Source organism: Chionomys nivalis, chromosome 11 (assembly GCF_950005125.1).
Source record: "Chionomys nivalis chromosome 11, mChiNiv1.1, whole genome shotgun sequence".
Lineage (NCBI taxonomy): Eukaryota > Metazoa > Chordata > Mammalia > Rodentia > Cricetidae > Chionomys > Chionomys nivalis.
Genome location: NC_080096.1, coordinates 45,160,693 through 45,184,394, shown reverse-complemented (window position 1 = coordinate 45,184,394; position 23,702 = coordinate 45,160,693). Strand labels below are relative to the sequence as shown.

At 41.6% G+C, this 23,702-nt stretch overlaps 1 protein-coding gene across 2 annotated transcripts in view; it reads left to right on the top strand.

The window, feature by feature from the left end:
- The window catches only part of Pde4b (phosphodiesterase 4B), a 533,851-nt gene that overhangs the window by 147,055 nt on the left and 363,094 nt on the right, over positions 1–23,702 (top strand). The window contains exon 1 of one of the 2 annotated variants that reach the window (XM_057785529.1): positions 7,772–8,465. The exons of the other annotated variant lie outside the window; for it this stretch is intronic. Coding sequence (XP_057641512.1) covers positions 8,230–8,465 — 236 coding nt within the window. The 5' untranslated portion in view covers positions 7,772–8,229. Of the gene's footprint in view, positions 1–7,771; positions 8,466–23,702 lie in introns of those variants that run through there. 2 annotated transcript variants of the gene reach the window in all.

The following is a 23,702-nucleotide window of genomic DNA, read 5'->3' as shown; positions in this document are numbered from 1 at the left end:
TTAAAAGTGATCAGTCTGTAGTGATTAAGCTTATCTTGAAATTAAGTGAGGCAGTTTCGGCACCACTCCCTCCCTATTGTTTACGTTTTTATTTTTGTTTGCGAATTTAATACAGGGAATTTAATACAGGACGTCGTGTATTCCAGGCAAGGCTTCTACAACTGAGCTAAAGCCCCAGCCCCATAATTCCCCATTTGGTAAGCATTTTCTTGATACGTGTCCTTGTATCCTTTCAAAGCCCACTACACTTCGATTAGAAAATATTGTCTTGTGAAATAGCTTGAAAATGTGAACAAGTCTGGCGCGGCCCCTTTAATGCCATCCTTTTCCTGAGAGAAGTGCAGTGACTTTGATTCTGCTGCATTTTCATGTGTGCCTTGCTCTTATTTTGATCTTTGGGCTATCACAGTGAGATGGGCTTTTAGAGGCAATTATTATACTTAAGCTCTTCAGCTATATATACACCGAGCCTCTAGCACTTTTTCTTACCTAGCCACGGCTACGGCGGACAGGACAGAGCATAAGCGAAAGTTAAAAGCTAATGTTAGAGGGAAAGACCCTCCAAAACATGCCTTCGGGTCTCTAACACTGATGTGAGATCCCTTTCGTGGGCCGTTTGCTGGCGGGACGGAATGATCCTAAGAGTCGTCTCTCTGAAGAGCTCTGTAATAATCACCCCAGGAACACACTCTTTCTTTGCATTTTGGATATCTGACTCATGCTTGCTAACGTTACTTGATGGTACAGTGACCTAGGAAACAGAGAGAAACAGCATTTTTCTGCTATGTTATCTACCACCAGAGAAAACACTTAGTGCAAGATGCACTCAATTAGGCTCGAGAGATGGCTCAGAGGTTAAGAGCATTGCCTGTTCTTCCAAAGGTCCTGAGTTCAATTCCCGGCAACCACATGGTGGCTCACAACCATCTGTAATGAGATCTGGTGCCCTCTTCTGGCCTGCAGGCATACACACAGACAGAACATTGTATACATAATAAATAAATAAATATATATTTTTTTTAAAAAAATGATGCACACAATTGCTCCGTCAGCCCAGAAAGCGCAGTGCAGAGAGCATTTGGCAAGTCTGTACCTCCAGGTACCACCCAACTGGCAGAGGATACAACACATTGGGATTCTTCCTGTATGCTTCCTGAAGTGAGGATGTGAAAATAATAATAATAATAATAATAATTAAAGAAATTATAGTAACTGAATAAGAAGGACTATAGATGCCAAAACACAAAAGGAAACTGAGGCAACAGAAAATAAGACACCTGGGTGATAATATAACTCCCTCGGATTGCTTATAAAGTCTGATCCTATCTTTACTATGTTAATAATTATTCAACCCCCAGTAACAAAAACAGCAGCTAAAGGAATTCTCCTAGGACTAACTTGTTGCTGTCAAAATCATATTCTATGCAATCCATTAATTGTCCAACTGCTGTCTAAGAAGATGAAGCCAGGCCAACAGGATGCCATCTGGCTAGGCTTGGAAGAAGACTGTATCTTTGAGACAAATACCGCATGAGCAAGAATGCAAGAGCCGCTCGCCCACAGTTTGAAGTAAAGTGGACTCCCATGTGAAGACTGTAAATTTTATGCCATATTTAAGAACCTGGGAGAACGAAAGAGACAAAATTTGTGGTGTGGTCCCTGCTAGCTTACCCACCATCCAGTGGTGTGTGTGTGTGAGCAGCAGAAATTGGACTTGGTGGATTATAAAACGGAAGCGATGGAACAAGAAATTGGGAGATGGGTTTGGGGGAACGGGTGGAGGGGTGAGGAATAAATATGATCAAAATTCATTGTAGGCAATTCTCAGTGAGTTAATAAAAATTTCACATGTTTAAACAAAAATAATCATTAAAATGGTAAACATTAGCAGTCGTAAATTTAGGGGGGAGTTGATTCCATTTTCATTTGACTGCTCTCTTCCCCCATTTTCTTCTGCACTGGAAAGACAGAAAATTTCCTCACCCAGTTAAGTTATGAAATTCTTAACATGTGGTAGGCATTCTTCTCAGACGGGGATCATAGGGAGGAAAACAATAAAGTCGTTTGCTTCATGAAACATAAATTCTAGGAAGATTAGCAAGCAAATGATGTGTGCTATATTACGTCCTGACAGACAGAGGAAAGTGAGGCAGGGCATTGTAGTGTCAGACAGGGTGATGGGGAAAGCCTTCAGACACATGCTATCTGGACAGATGCCAGAAGCCAAGGAGGTAAGCCATGCAGATGTGATAAGAAAAGGGAAGCCTGCATGTCATGTTCTATGAACAAGGAGACCATGTATCTGGAGTGGAGGGGGCTGGAGGACAGAATCGAGAGGTGAGGCCAGAGAGGAACTGCCAGTGACAGGGCGGAGATGCATATGACACCCTTGAGGCTGCTGTGGTTTTTCTTCTGGGTTCTGAGAAGCTACTGGAGGACCCTGAAGAGGCACTTTTTCCTAACAATATATCTCTAAGAATCGAATCTGTGATGTGACCTCCCATTTTTGTTCCTCGGGATGCAGGTTGCACAGGTGAAAACTGATCTTTCTGAACACGGCTTTACCAACGGTGAGTAATTAAATGTGAGTCTGCAGATAAAAACAAATCCTTAAGGTCGTCTTATGAAAATAACATGCTACGGTCACTTCAGACTCAAGACATTTAGTACTTGAAAAAGTAAACTTCCTGTAATATGACCAGACCCATCCTGGGAACAAGCAATCCATCTTCTATTGCATTCTTGTCCACCTCTTCAGTAGCGCTGATGCCGTATAATCATCTGTGCTATAGAGTGTGAAGACCTGTGTTTACCTATAGGACCAGTTCCTTAATTGTGCCATTTTGTGTCTTGATGCTCTGATTTGAAAACTGACAAGATAATGTATATTCAGTGAATAGGTATTGTGTACCATCTATGGAACATTCTAGAATTGGGGGATCATAAGCCACACTACCATATTTAGAACTCAGTACATTATAATTAAATCATGTTTGGGTGCTGGGTACCAACTCAGGGCCATGAGCATGCAAAGCTAAGTCTTTAACCTGTTAGGGACACCTCCAGTGCCTGCAAGTCTTTTCCTTTCCCCGACTTACATTATTTCAGGTGGAAATGTTTATAATACAGCACAAATAAACTGAGCTCTAGAGATAATGGATGCCAATGGCTTTGATGTCATCTGTTTATCATGAAATGGAGGCACGAAACTGTTCGTCTGATGGAACATACCAGCACTTGAATGGAACGGGAAGCTTCCTGCAATGCCATTTCAATGGCAGTTTCTTTATATGTATCAGTTAATTGTACTTTACCAAGATGAATAGGAGCTATTTTGGTATTCTGTTGTGCATTATGTTTCTTTCAGTCATGCTAGAATGATTCTCCAGCTCCATTTCTTCGCATTGAAATTGTAATGTGTACCGATCCTGCTGCAGAAAAGCACACTGACTGTGTATTGGTCAGAAGAGGCTGTGGTCCTTTGTTGGCATTATTCCTTCTCGTTACCTTGCCTTGGACTGAAGAAAAGGAATTGGTGGTGTCTTTATCTGAATGGAGTCTAGTGGCAGTTCTCAGATGGTGTATTGTTTTGACAAGGAGGAACTAGATAGAGAAATAGATAAAGGCTTAATTAAGAAATGAACTCTTATTATTGTTTGTTTTAACTACACTTTTTAAGAAGAAAATTGTTGAATATGTTCTTTTATATCAGACCTTAAGTTTGTATGCAGAGCAAATTACAGCAGTGTTATTTTGAATTCAGTGTGGTGCTAAGATACAGAAAGTTCACCTTTGTGTCTTTAAAAACTGCTTAGTTTTACAAAGGCCGGCTGAAAATAATACTCAAAGAAATTTTACTCAATAGTAACTCTTGAAGTTCAAATTTTACATTGATCGCAGCATAAAAGACGATACTATATAAAAACATGATCATAAAAGGTGGTGAGGTTTTTTAAAACATTTTAATCTGTGTTATACTTATGTTATAAATATCATTTTGTTGGTAGCAATTACTTGGTCCTTCTTTATGGCTTTAAAAAAACTAAAATGTTGTTAATATGTCCCCAATATCTATAAGAGGTAATTGTTCATCTGTTAGTGACTAATTAATTTTATTCCTTATTCTATTACTTTGACAGGATGTTGATACCAGAGATTTATTTAACTAGCACTGAAACATATGATAGATGGAGTTTTCAGGAATTCACAAGAATACAGACTTACAAACTAATGATTCCTTATTTCTCCTTTTGAGGTACCAAGGGCTAAGAACTGCATGTGGACAGGAAGGTTTCCATTTAATTTCATTAGATGCTTCTCAAGTACAGAATGCCACTATTTGAATCTTCAATCTCCCATGAAAGGTGTGGTGTCTAGCTTGTCATAGTCCTAAAGAACTGAAGTTCATGGAAAGAAAGTTAGGCCACTGGGGACATGGCCTTGGGACCCCAGCCCTTCCTTTTTCTCCATTTATCTACAAAAACTACAAACATGAAATCTGTAACTCCCACTAAGGAACTCAGGCTTTCAAACAGTCTGGTTATCTTTTAAATGTTTTAGGTATCCTTGGTAATCCTGGTTTCCTTCTTGGTAGATGGGGTTAGTAGGTTTGGCTATCGTTGAGCCTGTTGCCAGAGTGAAATCACAGGTGTGGAACACCATCGAATGGCAACATGATCAGCATTTTCTTGTCAAAACCTCAATTTAAACTTATCCATATACGACTATGAGATTTGCCATTATCTTTTCAGAGAAGAAATTCCTAAAATGTGTATTTATTTTTTGACTTTGAAGAATAAATACGAGGCAGGTAGTGGTGGGGCACACCTTTAATCCCAGTATTCATGAGGCAGAGACAGGTGGATCTCTGTGAGTTTGAGACCAGCCTGGTCTACAGAGTGAGTTCCAGGACAGCCAGGGCTACACAGAGAAACCCTGTCTTGAAAAACAAGACAAAACATGAAACATAAATATGAGAAATAGCTTTAATGATATGATACATAGGAGAAACAGCTTTAATGAGCTCAACTTGCTATTTAATTTCTTTTGCTAATAGGTCACTCTGATCATGGTAGAATCATATAATCTCACTTCCCAGTTTTATATCATATTATTTTGGGTGAAAGTCTCAGCTTTGTTGCATAACTCAGCAAATAGTAGGTATCATTAGCCATATTTCCTCCATATTACCAACAATCTGTCTTCTTAAGACACTCAAAATATCTTCAGATACCCAAAAGCATGCATTCAGACATACCTAGACAAAAGCATGCTTTGAAATGAATTGAAAGATACTCAGCAGGAGTCAGGAAGCCTGAGTAGGGGATTTGGTGGTGGCATCAATCACCAGGATGGACTTGGATGAGTCCTTTTCGTCCCCTGGCTCTGTTTCCTTGCTTGAGGAATGATTGGCTGGACAAGGAACATCCGGGACAACCTAAAATTCCATGACTGTGCATTTGTTCATAATGCACTATAACTGGGTGTTTAAGTGTTGATGAGTTTTCTGAAATTACTATCCCTGACTCGTCACAGGTGATGGGGGTGCTTAGGAATCACTAGTTTTTTTTTTTTTTTATTTTTATTCTTTTTTAATTAAAATTTCCACCTGCTCCCCATTTCCCATTTCCCTCCCCTCCTCCCAAATATTGCCCTCCCCCCACTTCCCTCCCCCTATCCCCACTCCTCTTCTCCTCCCCCCACTCCATTCCCCCTCCCTCTCGATACTGAAGAGCAGTCCAAATTCCCTGCCCTGCGGGAAGACCAAGGTCCTTCTATCTACGTCCAGAAAGGTGAGCGTCCAAACAGGCTAAGCTCCCACAAAGCCAGTTCATGTATTAGGATCGAAACCTAGTGCCATTGTCCCTGGCCTCCCATCAGTCTTCATTGACCGCCATGCTCAGAGAGTCCAGTTTCAACCCATGCTCATTCAGTCCCAGACCAGCTGGCCTTGGTGGGCTCCCAATAAACCAGTTCCACTGTCACAGTGGGTGGGTGCATCCCTCGTGGTCCTGATTTTTTGCTCATGTTCTCCCTCCTTCCGCTCCTCATTTGGACCTTAAGAGCTCAGACCGTTGCTCCAAATTGAGACTCTTTCTCTACCTCGATCCATCGCCAGATGAAGGTTCTAAGGTGATATGCAAGACATTCATCAGTATAGGATAGGGTCATTTCAGGTTCCCTCTCCTTAGTTGCCCAAGGTACCAGCTGGGGACATATTCCTGGACACCTGCGAACCCCTCAAGAGTCAAGTGGAACCGAGTAGAAGACCCTGATTTTAACCCACAAACTTATGAACACCTAATTTTTGATAAAGGAGCTAAAAGTATTCAATGGAAAAAAGAGAGCATCTTCAACAAATGGTGCTGGCAGAACTGGTTGTCAACGTGTAGAAGAATGAAAATAGATCCATATCTATCACCATGCACAAAACTCAAGTCCAAATGGATTAAAGACCTCAATATTAGTCTGAACACACTGAACCTGATAGAAGAAAAAGTTGGAAGTACTCTACAACATATGGGTACAGGAGATCACTTCCTACGTTTATCCCCAGCAGCACAGACATTAAGGGCAACATTGAATAAATAGGAATCACTAGTTTAAGCTCTACTCACTTCCCAAGCCTTACAGTGGGATCCTTTGCCCCTCCACAGAAGCAATGGTCTGCTTTTGGTTAGCCCTTTAACCTTTAGCACATTTTTAGTGTGTGACGTATATGAAGGATTTTAGTGAGCTGGGTGACCTTACACATTAGCATGTAAAAGAAATGTTTTTCACTGAAGTCCTGCTCTATGCCTTCACTTTCTGTCATTCTTGTTGATTAACCCTAGACTGCTTTGTCACATTTGTTTGAGATCAACCTGGCTCCAGTGTCCATCACTGTCAATACAGATCGCACAACACTCAGAGACATATATACAATGATTCTCTTTATACGTCAACGAGCCTTTGAATGTATGGAGCTGTGCTCCCAGCCCCCCAAAAAATAATAAATAAAAATGCCAGGTTGAAAGGATTCATTTTCAACATGCCTCAACTACATTCTGAGTTGTGCTCCTCACAAAAAAATGTGAAAGCTCACTCTCCGATGCACATAGCCACCTACATACACATATTGTGCACTTCTCTGCACACACACACACACACACGTGTACAGTGCCTGACTTGGGAGTCCATTACCTGGGTGCATATTTTACCCAGTTGTTACCTCCATTTCAAACGAGGGGTGCTTTGGCCGCCAGAAGAGGCTTTGTATGCAATACAGAGTGGCTTCTGTGGGCAGATCCCAAACAATGGGCTGCAGCAGAAGACTGAGGGTAATGTCTATTGGAATAAAAATTAGGTTTTAAATTCCTTGGGGGAATGAACCAAAGCCTGTTCAGTGGAGGGTTTTTTATTATTTATTATTTATTTTTTTAGTACTGATGCTGTTTTGGATCTTCTAGAGAAGGAAGGGGGGGCCTTCAGCAAATCGGCCCTTTGATTCAGAAGTGCAGTCTGGAAAACTGTTTTACTGGGGCTTTTTGGCCATCCCTGACTCGTCACGGTTTTGACTGTGACAAAGACAGCAGCCACACAATTTTAGTGCACGTCTGAGCAGTGAAGGGCATTTTTTAAGGGGGAGAAATGGCTTAGTTGTTTAAAGAATCCCGGGCCAATAGCGTTTGATAGGCGGAGTCACTGCTGTGTGCATTGCCGAGCAAGATAATTCTGAATGAAGACTTTGAACAGCACGCGCTGGACGGGGCTCTGGTTCCTCCCTTTGTGCAGACCAAAGTGACTGGGTGGCCAGGCTCTGCTTGCTGTCTGGGTTAATCCAGCTTGTTTGATAAGGTTTTCTTAAAAGAAAAATGTGAAGGACTTATCAAGAGCCCTCATGAATATTTCATGAGTTTGATATATTCAGCTGAATGAGTTCAGTGAGTCTCTGTGTGTAACTTGCAGACAAACCTCATCCACAAGGAGGCTAGTGACAGAGGAAGCACTTTGGCGCATTTTCGGAGGCAAAGGCAGCCTGATAAAGCTCCTTGTGACAGGCTGACTTGCCATTCTCCCAGTATGCTGCTCTGGTTCTGAACGGCTCCAGGATTGGAACCACAGCTTCCCAAATTAGCCCAGGGAAGAGTGTTCTCTGGCCTCAGGAGCAGCTCTTTAACCTGCCGCCGTGTCTTTGCTATGCTAGAGGCTGTTGTTTTGCATGGTGAAAGCTAGCGCTCCATACAAGACATGACAGCCAAAAATTCTTCCAAGGCACTTACTGCTTCTGAACCCGAGGTTTGCATAAAGACTTTCAAGGAGCAGATGCACTTGGAACTGGAGCTTCCCAAGCTACCGGGAAACAGACCTACATCTCCCAAAATCTCTCCACGCAGTTCGCCGAGGAATTCGCCGTGCTTTTTCAGAAAGTTGTTGGTGAATAAAAGCATCCGGCAGCGACGTCGCTTCACTGTGGCACATACATGGTAAGAGGGGACTTAAAGGCATCTCCTGTGCTCGGCAGATTCTTGGGTTCTCAGCAGTGACTTAGGAAGGTTGGAAATGGAACGTCTGAGTTTTGTTCTGGATCCAGACCACAAGTATGAGTTGAAGGGAGACAGGAGGTCACCTCAGAGTGCACAAACATAGAGTGTGCCTAAGTGTTATTGTGCTACCTGCTGTTGCAGAGAAAATAAGCCTCTGACTGTAGAGGCCCTTTGGAATGACTGCTCATAAAAGCGTATGTCGGCAAATGGGGAAATAACGGAGTTTTTAAAAGTAAGATTTTTGTTTCGTCTCTGTTCTGTGGCATGTTATTTTTAGTAGTATATTTTTGGTACAAGAATAGAGATATTTTTGTCTCAATTCTAATCTATTTCTTAACATATAAAAGCCTAACAGTGGGCTCTTTTGTCATGTCTATGGGGTATAAGCTTCATATTCACCAACTTTCATCTTTACGCTGCCCAAGCAAGGGTAAGGAAACTAAGTTGCCACTTACAAGGCTGCACTGATAATCACTTTTATTTATAATTTCAAATTGTTTGTTACTTAAAAATTTTACACGCATACACACACACCTATATATACATACACACATGCATATTTAGGCATGTCATATATAAGAATGTAGTATAACTCTCTGTGAAATTCGAACTAAGCCCTCCCACCCCTGGCATGTATTTTTACATGGAGTCTAAAAACACTCGGATGGCCTCCTTAAACCAGGACAGGGAGGAGACACAAGGAAAAGCACCCCAACCTTCAGTTACTTTGACCTGTAAAACCCAGGCCACCCCAGGTTCCTTGGAAGGAATGTGTTCTTTCAAATTAAGATTGCCTTCCAAATTGGTATTTGTGTTTCAGCTCAATTTTCCTAGGGACCATGGCAATAAAAGCAGGAAGTGGTTTTTGAAGGTAATCCCCACAGCGATGCTGTGCCTGCATGCGAGGCGTGCCAACCAAGGGAGTAAGCTGAGGCTTCAGGACGTTTGGAAATCAGCATTTACTCAGTTCTCTCCTCCTCGCCTGAGAGTGTGCATGCTTGCTCTATGCGCTATGTGTTGATTAATAATAGTTGCCCATAGAGGGATGTGTCTTGCTTTGATGTTCAACCAACAGATGCTTCACCTAGTTAAATATAATGCAGTTATTCTTACTTCTGCCTGGGCTGTGGCATGCTTTCATCGCAGAATTGGTTGGTCATTTTGGTGAATCACCTGCTGTTATTTCATTGCTCCCTGTTAACTTGTAGAGCACATGTGACTAAGTTTTCAAAACCTACCAGTGGTGACAGCATTTGTAGAATGACGGTGTTCGTGGTAAAGTATGTGCTGATTTGAAGAAGTCCTCTCTCTCTCTCGTTCCTTGCCCCTCCTCAACAATATGTCTTTACATCTAATACTCTTGAGTGGTGGAACTAAATACAGGAAGATAAGTATGTGTATAGTTCTCATTAAAGGAACATATGAAGGAAAATACTCAATTAATGAAGAGGTGCATGTGTCTTACTAGCTAAGGGAATGTTAAATCATTGTTTTGATATGAAGGACCTTTAATTTTAGGTAGATAATTTTCTAAGACTGGAAAATATTCTTAAGATTCTGGTAATATTTTTATTAATGTGGCGTTTTGGTGCTTGAGTATAATAATGAGACCTTTCTTCTTCTTAGAATAGATTCTTGATGTGATAGAAACATAGAGCTATAAATACTGGAGGTTTTTGTCTTTTCAAAAGAATGAAGTTTTAGAATGATTAAGGAGCCAGTTTTACTCATGCATTATACAGAGTTCCTTGCAGCAAGTTACAAAAAGAACAATTTAATGATATGTGAGGTTACTTATGCTAATAAAATAGATGAGTTAAAACAAAATGTCCCGCAATTGCCAAAAACAGAAACAAGACATTGGCATAATCTAATGCAATACAGGCATAAAGAATTGATTCATCATCAGACTCCGAAATAACCCCGTCCTCCCAGTTCACTTTCTCCTCTTTTTATGCCTCTTAGTGAAGTTGATTCTCAACTTGTTTTCAGCTCCTGACCAAAGTCTGCATTGATGCTTATTTCTTTTGTTGCACCTGTTGTAAGATGCCTAACGTTTTTTCAAATGTATGGTCATGGTATAAGCGCAAAAAAAAAAAATCCCTTCTTGGAAATTAGACATGTCTCTTATATATTTGAATGACCCCCCACCCCCAGCCTTAAAAGTCACAGACTGTTTTATTTTTCCCACCATATGATACAGTTCCACAAAGAGGCACAAGCATGTGCACCTTAGTCTTGCCTCTTTGTCGTGATGAAATGTAACTAGCCCTTTCCCAATCAGCGACTGACATTTTTCAGACCATGCTGTTAAATTAGAAGCTCTAAGATACATACTCGAAGTCTCTAAGAACACATCACTACTGCACAACAGAAGGTAGGCTTCTTCCAAGAGGACTGGGTTGCTTTGATTCCATTGACAACATTAAAATAATTTTTCATGATGAAGCTAAACAAGACAGAGGGTGCAGTTCGCATCTTAACCCTCTGAAATTTGTCTTTTTATAGTTATTTATAGATTTCCTCCTTTGATGGGATGGACAGGAAGCCCTGGCTTTGGAGACCCGTGTTGTGAGGTTGGGCCAATAACTGATTTACTGCACATCTGTATAATTTTGACTCTGAAATTATTTTCAAAATATCTGAAGAAAAGTAGATATTCAATGTCTTGTTATTGTTAATCATCTTGTTCGTACAACCCCAAATCTGGAAGTAATGTGAATAATTATCTTACTGCTTTCTCTTACCCTTGGGCAGAACCACATTGCTCTATCTTTGACATATGGGCGTCTAGCCTACTTTTAAGACTGAAAAGAAAAAAAAACTCCAATAACCTCACTTAGTATAGCACTTTGCCATCTTACAGTACAGATATTGGAAAAACACTTCCTCCGACTCAATTGATTTACTTTTCATGTACTATATATCCTGTTTCCCCCTCATTGGGCATTTTAAAATGTCTAATACTAATGTGCTTGAATGGAGGAGGGAGGAGTATCAAGTGGTACTTTGCTTGTTGATTTTATTGACTCAACATATATACACAAATATATATTGGTAGCTATGAAGGAAAGATAAACAACTCTGTTTCAGACCTAAATTTTCCCGTATCTTAAGGTCTTTACTATAATATTCACATATTATCTCATTTAAGTTCTTCATTTGCATTCTTTTCAGAATCATGTTATACATATAAAAGGCTTTTAATTCTTTCTCTTATTCTAAGTATTTCTGGTCCATTATTCATTTTTTCTGAGCCTCATCCTAAAGTTTCAGTTCTGTTTCTTATGACTCCCTAAAATGGATGGGTATCAGCATTATTGTTGGATGATGTGATTGTGAGTGTGTGTGTGTGTGTGTTTTAGGGACTGCTCAGTCTTGCTGGGGACAGAATGTGACTGTATCATTCTCAGTTCGTGTATTCTTCATCCTTGCCCCCAGTCTGAGATTGCAGTTTTGGAAGCACAGTGTTCCTAGTAAAGTATCAGGCTGTAAACCTGCTCACTTTTGCCTGGCACTTGCTGCATGCTGTCTAACTATTTCAACCTTCTCTTCCTGGCTGGTGCCCTTGCTCACTCATCAATGATTCTTTAGGAAGAATTTAGGGTGCTGGTTGCTGGTCTTGAATGAATCCTGGCCACCTCCTAAAAATGCTACCTTCTAGAATAGCAAATGTATCAGGTGGTCACCACAACCTATCTGCTTATGTTTGCAAGGACTAGTTGTATGCTTTTAGTTATTGGATATTATGGGAAAATCTTGTGTTCCTCGCCATTTAGTTTCCCCTCGCTATTGAAAGACTTTCTTATCATCTTAGTTAAGGTTTCATTTGCTGTGATAAACACCATGACTCAAATCACTATCGTGTTCTCATAATCCGAAATCTGGGAAGAATTCGAGTAATTATCTTATTATTCAATAATGAGTTTACTCCATATTTCAACTCTTTGGCATGCTTTCTTACTGAAGGATGTCGAGAAAAGCACCCGGAGCAGGCGCTGAGGCAGAGGTCATGGAGTAGTGCTGCCTACTGACTTGCTCCCTGCAGCTTTCTCAGCCTGTTTTATAATACAGCCCTGGACCACCTGCCCAGGGGAAATATCACCCAAAATGGGCGGGACACTTCCACATTAATCACTAACCAAGAACGTGTTCCTCAGGCTTGCCCATGGGCCAGTCTGATGGAAACATTTCTTCAATTAAAGTTCTCTCTTCCCAAATAACTCTAGCTTGTGCCAAGTTGACCAAACATAGCCATAGACTTACTTTAACCAATGTTCATGAAAGGCATACTTTGTGTCTAATACATAAATATGAAAATACTCAACGCCAATGTTTATACCCCAATGGAAAAGCTGGGACAAAAGGAAAAAGTAAAAGAAAAACAATATAACATATGCCTGGGCTTTCTCTGAACGTCTAACTTGCTTTCTGTAGGATGTAGTTTAGCCTTGCTTTCTTAAACGAATCCATGGCATGTGTATAGAGTATTTTATGTAATTTGGTTACTTGCCAGTAATATTGGAATCATTTAGGAGATGTCTAAGTTTAGGCATGTTCGTTGATTGAGAGAAATATTCACCAAGTGCCCTAATCTGGGTATAAAAAACACAAACTTAGAAAGATTTCTTACAATCTTCATGTAGTAGCCGGAATATATACATATACGTTAATAAATCATCAGTGGAACATGAACAGTGCCATGGAAGTGTGCTCTTCGCTGTCATGAGAATTGTCGGAAAACATTCTCATGTAGAGAATAGATGCCAATAAAGTAGGGTCTTAAGCATGAGTAGGAGCTCTCCAGAAAAAGAATAAGGAGAAAGAACCTTTTATCTGGTCAATAAAGCATTAACAAGGAAACAAATAGTGAGCCCTCGGGGACATAGTAAAGAAACTGCTGACAGGGCCACTCTGTGGTATGATTAAGGTTTTTATTGTATGTGGGAGAGATAAAATATCCAGAGACATCTGAAAGAGTCTGGAACACAGAAAGAGAAATAGACTGGACATGGCCAGTGCTATCTGTGAGAGAAGGAGGAGGAGGAGAAGGAGGAGGGGGAAGAGAGAGAGAGAGAGAGAGAGAGAGAGAGAGAGAGAGAGAGAGAGAGAGAGAGAGAGAGAGAATGGTAAGGATAGCAGGGGCAAACCTTGGTGTTATAAAGAGAACAAGCAAGGTATATGGGAGGAGGAGGGAAGCCTGGGAAAGTGAGGAGGGCCAGAGTACATGCACCAGATAATCCTGGCCAATACACATGGAAGGATAGTGTGTTTGAGAAACCCCATTAGTTCTTCTAGTTTACCAGGAGGACTTTGTACTGTGCTTTAAGTACAAACTCCATTTTGTCTTTTCAGAAATCACCTTGGTCTAGAACTTGAACCAAATGCTGATGGAAGCTCATGCCTCTAAGCTTGAATCTGTTTCTTTAATCAAAGCAAGCATTTTATGAGTCACTCTATGAATGGAGCCCTCCCGGTCTTTCACTGTCCCCGAGATGTCAATATATTAGACTTTTAACGTGCTCATTGGAAAAGGAGCTTGAGAAGAAGCGGTGATGTACCCATGCTAGCAGGGGCTTTGAGGAATTTGGCTGCTGAAGCCTAAGCCTCCTCTGTAGAATCCCATTTGCTTTCTTCTTTCATTAATCTCTTCTGGATTATCTCTCAGCTTATCACACAAGGTTTTGTGGTGCTTCCTTCTGTGAGTCCACAGTCAGGCTACAACAGCATTACGCTAGGAAATTTACCTGGTTCTTAGGGGAAACCTGAAAAGACTATACATGGTTTATGAGGCCTGCACTGCCTGGCCTCCATTGACCGTGGCCTCATCGCTTCTGCTGTCAATCAGCTGAGCCTTCCTGTCTCTGGACAAGCCAAGCGTGTTCCTGCCTGAGTTTCTACACTTGGTTTTCTCCTGCCTTGAAGATTAGTGTTGCAGATGATGATGTGGTTCTCTCTTATTTCCCTCCTGGCATCTCCTTAAGCATCAACCCAGAAAGACCTTGACACCCGACCTGCCTTCTAAAACTGAACACTTCCCGCCTTCCAGCTCCTCTTGTGTTTTACTCCTCTTATTGTCCCTTGAGCATATAGTGCAGACTGCTTCTTTGTTACATTGTTATGTTTTTCCTTTTATTGGCTGCCACTCCTGCTAAGATGAGCGAGGGCACAGATTTTGCCCTGTTTTCTGTAGTCGAGGAATTTATAAGAAAGACATTTTCTTCTTTCTCTTATGAGGCGGGGTCTCATTTAGCCCATCTTGGGCTTGAGCTATAGCTAAGTAGCTAAAAATGACCTTGAATTTCTCCATTTCTCTTCTTCCCCCCTCTACTTCCAGTTTGTTGCATCATCTTACCCATTGCATGCAGTCCTGGAATCCAACCTAGGGCTTTTTGTGTATTAGACAAACCCTCTACAACCCAAGGAAGGCTAATTTTCCATGAAAGAATGTGTAAGTATGATCCTTCTTTCCTGTTTTTATTCATAGATCATGTTTCCTTTAGCCTGGTATGGGAGGTGGGATGCAGGAATTTGACTCATAGTTATCCTGAAAGCATCTTTACTCTGTTCGCCTTTCAATAGCTGTGCTCCCTTTCTGCCAACAGCACAGCTCTGTCTTGGTTCCTGCTTGGTGCTCTATGATTCTGAGCTGCAGCTTCACTGTAGCGCCTCACTGTGAGGCAAATGGTTTACATGTGAACCATTTCATTAAGCCCCCGGGTACGAGTCACACTACCTAGCTTGCAGTGCTGTAAAGCCACGCTGCTCTGTGGCACTGACTAATCAATACTTATTTACTTGGCTAGTCTTCATGCACCAGATAGTACAATTTGTGCTGTAGCTTAGGAACACTAGGGATCTCAATCACAAACTGTCCAGAAGTGGGAACAGAGCCATCTTCTGTGATCTTGCCATCCTTGTGCTTACATCTTCCGTAATGAGAATTTTAATTACCTACATGTTGTTCTTAAGGACATTCAGGCAAGAGCTGCAGCGGTTTGAGCTCTTTATAGGTTCTCCCCAAAGAGCTTGGGAGTCAGAGCCCGTGACTTGCAGGATGAAGAATGTGCCAACCCTTGTCCTCTGGAAAATGCCTTAGGAGGAGTGGAACTTTGCTTATAACTCTCTGTGTGTTTTCCTGACCGGGGCTTGGGGACCTCCGTCACTTACGATAATCTGTTTTGCACAGACATGCTTGAATTCCACTATATAAAACTTCCAGGTCAATTGTTGACCTTCCCAGGTAGCCTCTTGAGAAATTGTGTGTCTGTCTTCTCTTCGAGGGATGCTAAAAATGCTTTTTAGATCTCGTGAGAAAGGGAACGCCTGTGACTCTGGTCCCCGGATAGAGCTGAGTTTGACTTCCTCTTCCCAATTCACTCCTTACAGCTCAAACTTACTGCAAATTATAGAGATTGGAAACAAAGGGAGAGATGATGTGACTCTGAGGAGAGTTTCTTACCTACCGTATTTCCTGGAAAGTCAGTGTCCCAGCTGTCATTTGGGGATTTCTTGAGGTGGCAAACGAGAATGATCCATTTTTTTCCCCTGGTGCTATTTCTAGCAAACAACATACATAAGCATGGACCGAACAACCCTGGAGAGATTCTCAACCAGATGCCATAGCCTCCAAGTACTTCAACTTTTGCCCCTGACCCAGTTAAAAAAGGAGAGTGGAGAGATACAGAAATCTGTGTCACTATGCTTTATAATGGTATAGAAAATCCTAGATAATTTGTAACATCAGGACCATATGCACCTAACGTGAGCAGCAATGACAGTAGGAACAGTAGAGAGGCTGGAAACATCTTTGGGATGGGGAAAGACCCCCAAGAGGAAAAGTTCAAATTTCAAAAAGTTGAAAGGGTGCACGATGAGCTCTCTACTACTCCCTAACACACTGTGTTGTATGCTAGCATTCTGAGAAGTCGTGAACTCCTTTGTGGCTCTGGTTTTGAAAGCTAACGCAGTGAAACAGCTACAGAGCAGGGTTACACATATTTGAAGTCGTTTATAACTCTCCCTGGTGATAAAGTTTTGTTTGGAGTGCTTGAAACAGTTTCTAAGAGGATGTTTACTGGATTAGAGGTTCTCCCCTCCCTGCAGAAGGTCAGAGGCTTGTTGCTAAGACTGCAAAGCTTGTAGGATTAGAACTGACATTATATGATGACTCACGCTACGCGTGAGCTTTTTCTCTGGGAATTTTTGATATTACTTCTTACAGAGAATCTTCGCTGCATGCTACTTCAGCTAAAGTCAAAGCAGCTAGTTTGAGTATTATTATTTGTTCTGAAACTTTTGACATATAGCCTTATGCTCAGGAATTTTAAGTGTTAATTTCATTTTAAGAATGTATCTATCTAATATAACAGACATCAACTGCATTAAAGCATAGGTATAGTAGTAATTTGTGTACCAGTCACATGTATGATATTTCTGCTTAATTTTCTTATTCTCTAAACATACACAAACATGGATGCTATAGTCAGACTTGATTGGTTGAAGAGAAAATGTTTTTTTCTTTGCTTTCTTTAACTACATTTTTAAAATTAAAATATGATTACATCACTTACACCCTCCCCTGTCCTCCTTCCTGCTCCTCCCATATCCCTCCCATTCCCTCTCAATTAGATAGTCTCTTTATATGCATCCATATATGGAAACACAGCCTGCGGTGTCCATTTGGTGTGGCTTATGTATACATGATTTCAGGGATGACCACTTTGTATTGGATAGCACACTGGGGGCTCATCCATAGGAGAGGCTAATTCTCACTTTCTCAGCAACTATTATTGTCTATAGTTCTTGGTCTAGGGTGAGGCCCTGGAACATTTCCCCTCTGGCTTGAGAACATCTATTGATATTATCATTGTTCAGGGTTTGTCTTCTGTAGGCAGCCATATTCTTGAGGTGTTATGGGTGTGACTTTCCTGTCATTTCCAGGAGACACAATTTCACAGTTGATTTTTCTGGTCCTCCAGCTCTGAAAACTTTCTGGGCCTTCTATGATGTTCCCTAATTCTTAGGTTCAGGAATTGTGTTGTACATGTATCAGGTGGGGCTAGGCTCTGCACAACCCATGATCTCAAAGGCATTTCTGAGTTGGGTGTAGTAGTACATGCCTTTAATCCAAATTTGGGGAGACTGAGGCAGGAGGATTGCCATTAGTTTCAGGCCAATCTTGGCTACATAATGTATTCCAGGCCATTCTTGGCTACAGAGTCAGATCCTGTTTCAACAAACAAAAGCAAACACATAAGCAAATAGCTTATGTGCCCGTTTGAGAGGTAAAATATACAGGAGAATTACAAATAAATATATCATAATAACCATACCCTGATCATTCAATATACTGGAAAATAAAATAGCGTTCATTTATCGTCATATAATTGTAAAATCTTAATGAACCAAACTAAATTACATGAAAATGAACTAATTTGAAGACCTAGAGTGAATTGCTTCTCTCCCTGACGGGAATCTTCATTGCTTTGATTTGTCCCATCGATGTATATTCTGAAGGCCTTTGTTTCACTGTGAGGCAGGGAGAGGACCACTCTGAAGTTGTCTCATCCACGTGCTCCAGTAAGCTTGAGGGCAAAAATAGGAAAACAAGACATAGGAAGATGCTTTCTCTATTTCAGGATCCTGCCTCTAAAAAGCCAATATAGGACTCTGAACAAATGCCCGGGAAGAGTTCCAGTGTCATCAAAAACTCATTTATTTCCAAATGTTTCCTGGTCACCCTTTCTATTTCCTCTCCAAAATTAATGCGCGTAGATGGTTTGTTATAATACAGAGCATTCGAGAGTGCTCCTGCGGCCTGTTTGTGCCATAATCACCTCAGCACTTTAGCCAGGAATCCTCCCTCTCATCACCAGATCTATTTTTGCCTCCTGAAGAGAGGTCAGAGAGGAGAGAAAAATAATCCATGAGCCCCAACGTCTGCTTGCAACTGTCCAAGACACCCCACTGGGATTTTGCCCTGGAAACCCATAGATGCAGTTTAACCTCACATGGATAAGTTTGGCCTTTGCGATGCCCACAGCCTACAGATCCTGGGGTAGGCTCGTCTAGAGAGCATAGTTGCTCCTCTGACATGTTCCTGGTTATCGGGATTACAGGGAGGCCAGCTGGCGAGCTTCAAAGGGTATTACATGCCCTCTTCAAGCCCGCTTTCTCCAAACCCTGGGCTTGGGCAGTCCCATTTCACCAAGCTTTTTTTTTCTTTTTCCACATTGCAAATCTGAAAAACTGCCCTTTGCATCTCATTAGGACTCTCTGAGAATTGAATGAAGCGATGTGGGTAAAGTAAAAGCCTCGTGCTAAAGACAGGTAGCACGTAGGCATCAGTTCACCCAGGTGTCTAGAGCCCATGCAGTTTTGGGTTGAGGTTTATGTACCGTTTACCATAATATAAGTTATTCGAGTACTCTATGCAGTAGTTTCATTAAGTGAGCTTTTATTGGCAACTTAAACCCAGTTTCCCTATCACCTAGATATTACTTATTTTATTACTTATTTTATTGGAAGAGCCCATATTAAGTATCTTTAGCCCAATAAAATTTTTTTTTTTTAAAACATAAAATGCCACTATGTATTCTAAGGTATGATCACTCTCACTGTTCACACAATATTAAAATTCCAGTTGTCCTTTTTCTGGGTCTGGAACTTTTCTCCATTGGTGAGCATAGACAGCTGGAAAGCACTGTCTCTTTAGACTGATGGCAGAAAGGCCTTCTAAGTTTTGAAAAAGAATCTTTACAAAGTACAAGAATGTCTCTGAGGTTGTTCTCCCTAGTCTGTAGCATCTGACCTCCTGGTGTCCTGTTTATATGAGACCATTTACCCCAAGAGGCAGTGGGAAAGAGCCTGACCGTGAGTCAGAGCTCTAGCTGCGCATGCTGGCGCCGCCACTCTCAAACTGCTTTCTACTTATTTATGTCTTGAGCGGAGAGAAGTTGGTGAGCTAACCTCTATGAGCCACAGCTTCCTAATCAACAAATTGCAGATGCGATGTAGTTCCTCTCTCCATCTTTTAATGAGTTATTTACAATATTAACGAGCATCCTTGAGTAGGAGAAGAAAAGTACGTTTACTGGACAGAAGATAATGGTGAGCTCACCCTAAGGCTTGGCGTGTGCTTGACTTCAACATTGCAGGTTTATGTGGGTGGTATGTACAGAACATTCAGTTAACAAACGCTAGAGCCTTAGACGCCACTCCAGACCTCTCCTTAGAAAGACACAGGCAATTAAAATGTAGAGGAGTTTGTGGGGCCCGGCCCCACAGATATTACTGTGGTATGGACCCGCTTAGGTGAGAGACAGCGTGGATACAGGGTCTGGAGTAAATGATATATTGGGATGCCGTCTACCTCATGGGTCTTTATATCACGACCATGCTTCCTGCAGAAAGATGATAACAAGCTCATGTGACTAATAGGCACCGTAGCGCAAATTGTATTTAACCTTTATCCGGATGACTTTACAACATTTAAATCAAATTGCTCTTTATGTCCTGGTCATCTCCAAGAATACTTAAGGAAGCAGAAATAAAGGTTACTAAGGTGTTTTTTTTTTTTTTTTCTCTCTCTCTCTCAACAAAGACTTCCTTCTCTCATTATCTTTGATCAGGTGGGGTCTGCCTCTTACTGATTTAAAGGCAAGGAAAGGTTAGAACAAAGGGTCCATTGAAGGCACCAGCACGTCATTGGAAAGGGGCCACTCAGATACACTGAAATCTTAGTGAGAATGAAAGAAAACACCTCGGGGGGGGGTGTCTCAGAATCTTGCCAAGCTTCTGATTCCATATAAATTAATAAAAGTCTGCTCTTTAGGAGTCTATCTGGAAATTATGGGTTAAATTAAGCAACTGTTCCATATACATAAAGTTGTGCAGATCTTACAGCTTTGAAGGTACTGCCTTCATAAATATGATGCTTGCATGGGATTTAAAGGCTTTGAGAATTTTTTTAAAAGTGAAAATGGTATTTATTTAGCTTTTAGGAAATTAAATAACAAAACCCAGAACAAAGCAAAACAAAAACTGTAACATGTCATGACTGATCATGTCCAATAACAATAGCCCTTATTAATGAATATAAAAAATAAAATTTACCATTCGTACTTGTTCTTTTCCAAACTTTTACTACATGGATATTTTTAGAAGCTTGAGCTAAGGGGGGTGGGGGGAATCCCAGAGCTACCCAAGCCCCTACCACTTTGAGAATTTTTATATTTCATTTTAAAGTATTATTCCTTTTATTTTTTGAGATTATAATATAATTACGTCATTTCCCCTGTTTCTTTCCTCCCTTAAAGCCCTCCCATAGACCTCTCCTTGCTCTCTTTCAAATTCATGGCCTCTCTATGTACACAAAACAAAACAAAAAACAACCTGCTCAGCTTGGGTAATGCTGCCTGTATGTAAGTTTCAGGGCTGACCACTTAGTCTTTGATAACCAGTCCGGGTGCTTTTTCCCTAGAGACTGCATCTCCCAGTCTCAGCTCTGTTTTGCTGAGACTTGTGTGGAGCTGAGGCCTCATCCATGTAGGCATCATGTCTATTGTCCTTGTCAGCTCACATTTAGACTCATGGTGGTGAGACTTTCTGGGTGTTGCTTCTGAATAGTTCTAGACGATACAGTCTCACAGCAATCTCCCTGATCCTCTGGCTGTTACAGTCTATCTGCTCACTCTTCTGGCCTGATCCCTGAGCCATGGGTGTAGGAGTTGGTTTGCAGAAACCACAGCCAATCAAAATGTAGAGTTTGTGGAGTCCGGGCCCAACAGATAGATCTAAAAGGCTTTCAGTTTTAAGGTGGCAAAACCCCAAATGTCCAGTTGACATGTGTGTACATTTGGTGCTGGGTGCAATTTCACCAGTTGTGCTCTGGTTTATAACTGCTCTGCCACCTTTACCTTAGGTGGGGAGAAATGAATATTAATGATTAGTATCTGCACAGTGGTCTAGGTTTTTGCATAGCATAGCAGGCATTCTGGAAAATATGAGAGTCTTTCAAAAAGTTTTATGCTCATTGCTATTTTTGAAAAATGCCTCAGCTTTAAGATATATTACCTAAATGTATTAGTCAATTGTACATTTTATGTCATTTTAAAATTATTTCTTTATCTTACATGTGGGGTGTGTGTGTGTGTGTGCATGCATGCGTGTATAAGTGTATGAATGTGCACTACCTGTGTGCAGATGCCTACAGAGACCAAAAAAGGGCATTACAGGCAGTTGTGAGAAGCCCAAAGTGGGTAAAGGTGATAGGAATCAAACTGTGGTCCTCTTCAGTAAGTACCTTCAACTGCGGAGGCATCTCTCTAGCCCACATTTTATGCAAGGTTTGAAAATGCTTTTGTCAAGTATCAAGTGTGTTGGTAGTCTCTCTCTCTCTCTCTCTCTCTCTCTCTCTCTCTCTCATTTTGTGCATATAAAGTATTTTCTTGTCTGTATGTCCATATACCATGTGTGACTGATTGCCGTGGAGGTGAGAAGAGACCATCAGACCCCTTGAAACTGGAGTAGCGGATGGTTCTGAGCTGCCATGTGGGTGCTGGGAATTGAACCCAGGTCCTTTGCAAGAACAACTAGTGCTCTTAACCACGGAGACATCTCCCCAGCCCTGTTTCCAAACTGTTGTGGGATTGCTGAATTTGTGCATGTCTGACATTTTTAGAGGGCGTTTTCACTTTCATTTCTTTCTTTTAGGTTTGAATCTGCTGCGTTAGGGTAACTATTTTCTCGGGTAATTAATCACTCTGGAATCTGGAGCCCTAGCCGCAGGCCAGGTAGTCTGCTACTGTGAGTAGCCAGGGAATCTTTCCCCAGGCAGAGAACAAAAATAACAATATTGTAACCATTCCACATTCAAAGGGGGGCAAGAGTAGAATTATATCACATGCTTCTTTCTATCATTTCACTGTGGTCTTCATTTACAGACAGGGGAATGAGGCTTTTGATATTAGGGAATCAGGATACCGAGAAACAACAGTTAGTCCATGTGTTGCGATCCAGAGTTACACACTTCTGGCAAGGACTACAGCCCGCTTCCCCCCTGCTGTAACTAACTCCAGCTCCTGCTGGGAAGCATCCCGCGTCCTCACCTGTCTCCTTAGGAGCCTCGTTACAGGGAGGGCCTAGGAAATTTGTTTCTATTTGAGCATAATTAACTCGCGGGGGCTCGGAGAATGGGCCTGTCATAAACATTAAAGGGGAGAGGTTATACTTACAGAATCTGACAGGTTTGAACGTGGAGGCAAAGGGGAATGTGTTGGAAGATGAAAGGGCATTTTCTATCCTTTCTCTTCCATAGAGGGGAATGGAAAGTACATGGCTGCCGCAGGCATGGCAATGTGTGGGCAAACACTTCATTCATTCACCTGTTTATTCGCCGAGCCAACCACCCACTTGCTCAGTGTCCTTGTTTCCTGGTTTTGCTCCTGTGCCTGAGCTTAGGCTCCCATGTCTGGAGAGGTCTCATCCCCCACTACATTCTGCATCTCATCCCCTAACCACACACTCTTGTTTTGTTCCCCCTGTGTTGGAAAGTAGCTGCTATCTGCTCACTGTAACAGCCTACCAGTCCCTTGCTAGTCCTTCAGACTCCAGAGTGATTAATTGCTCAAGAACATAAGTCACCTAACAAGGTTAACCTGTGTCCCGGATGATCCCGCATCTCCAGCATCCCATCCTGCTACTGATCTCTCAGTCCACAGATCTGCTACCCCTGGTTTTTTTTTGAAGTACTCTCTGCAGCTCCATACACCCATCCCTCTGTTACCATCTTTCCTTACCTCAGGATTTCCCACCCTGCTCTCCTACTCCCCTCCCCTGCAGTCAGTACTTTGGAAATTTCTTCACAGGCTTTTCCCTCCTGTTGCTAGGCAAGTGTGGGCTTTTGGTCTCTGTTCACCGGGTGTCTTGCTAACTCTCCCACTCTGCTGAGCCCCACCCACAGCCGAGGTTCAGGGATCACGCCCTTTGCTGATTGCTGCGCTTGCTTGTTTTCCAGGACATTAGTGTCTACACTAAACAGACGGGCTGCAATTTCCGTTTTTCCATCGGACTTGCCCTCATCTCAAAGCTCTAAATGCTGGAACACCCCGAAGAATGTAGATCATATTTTGTTCCTTGTTTTCTACACTCTCTTCTCAGACCATGACTTAGACT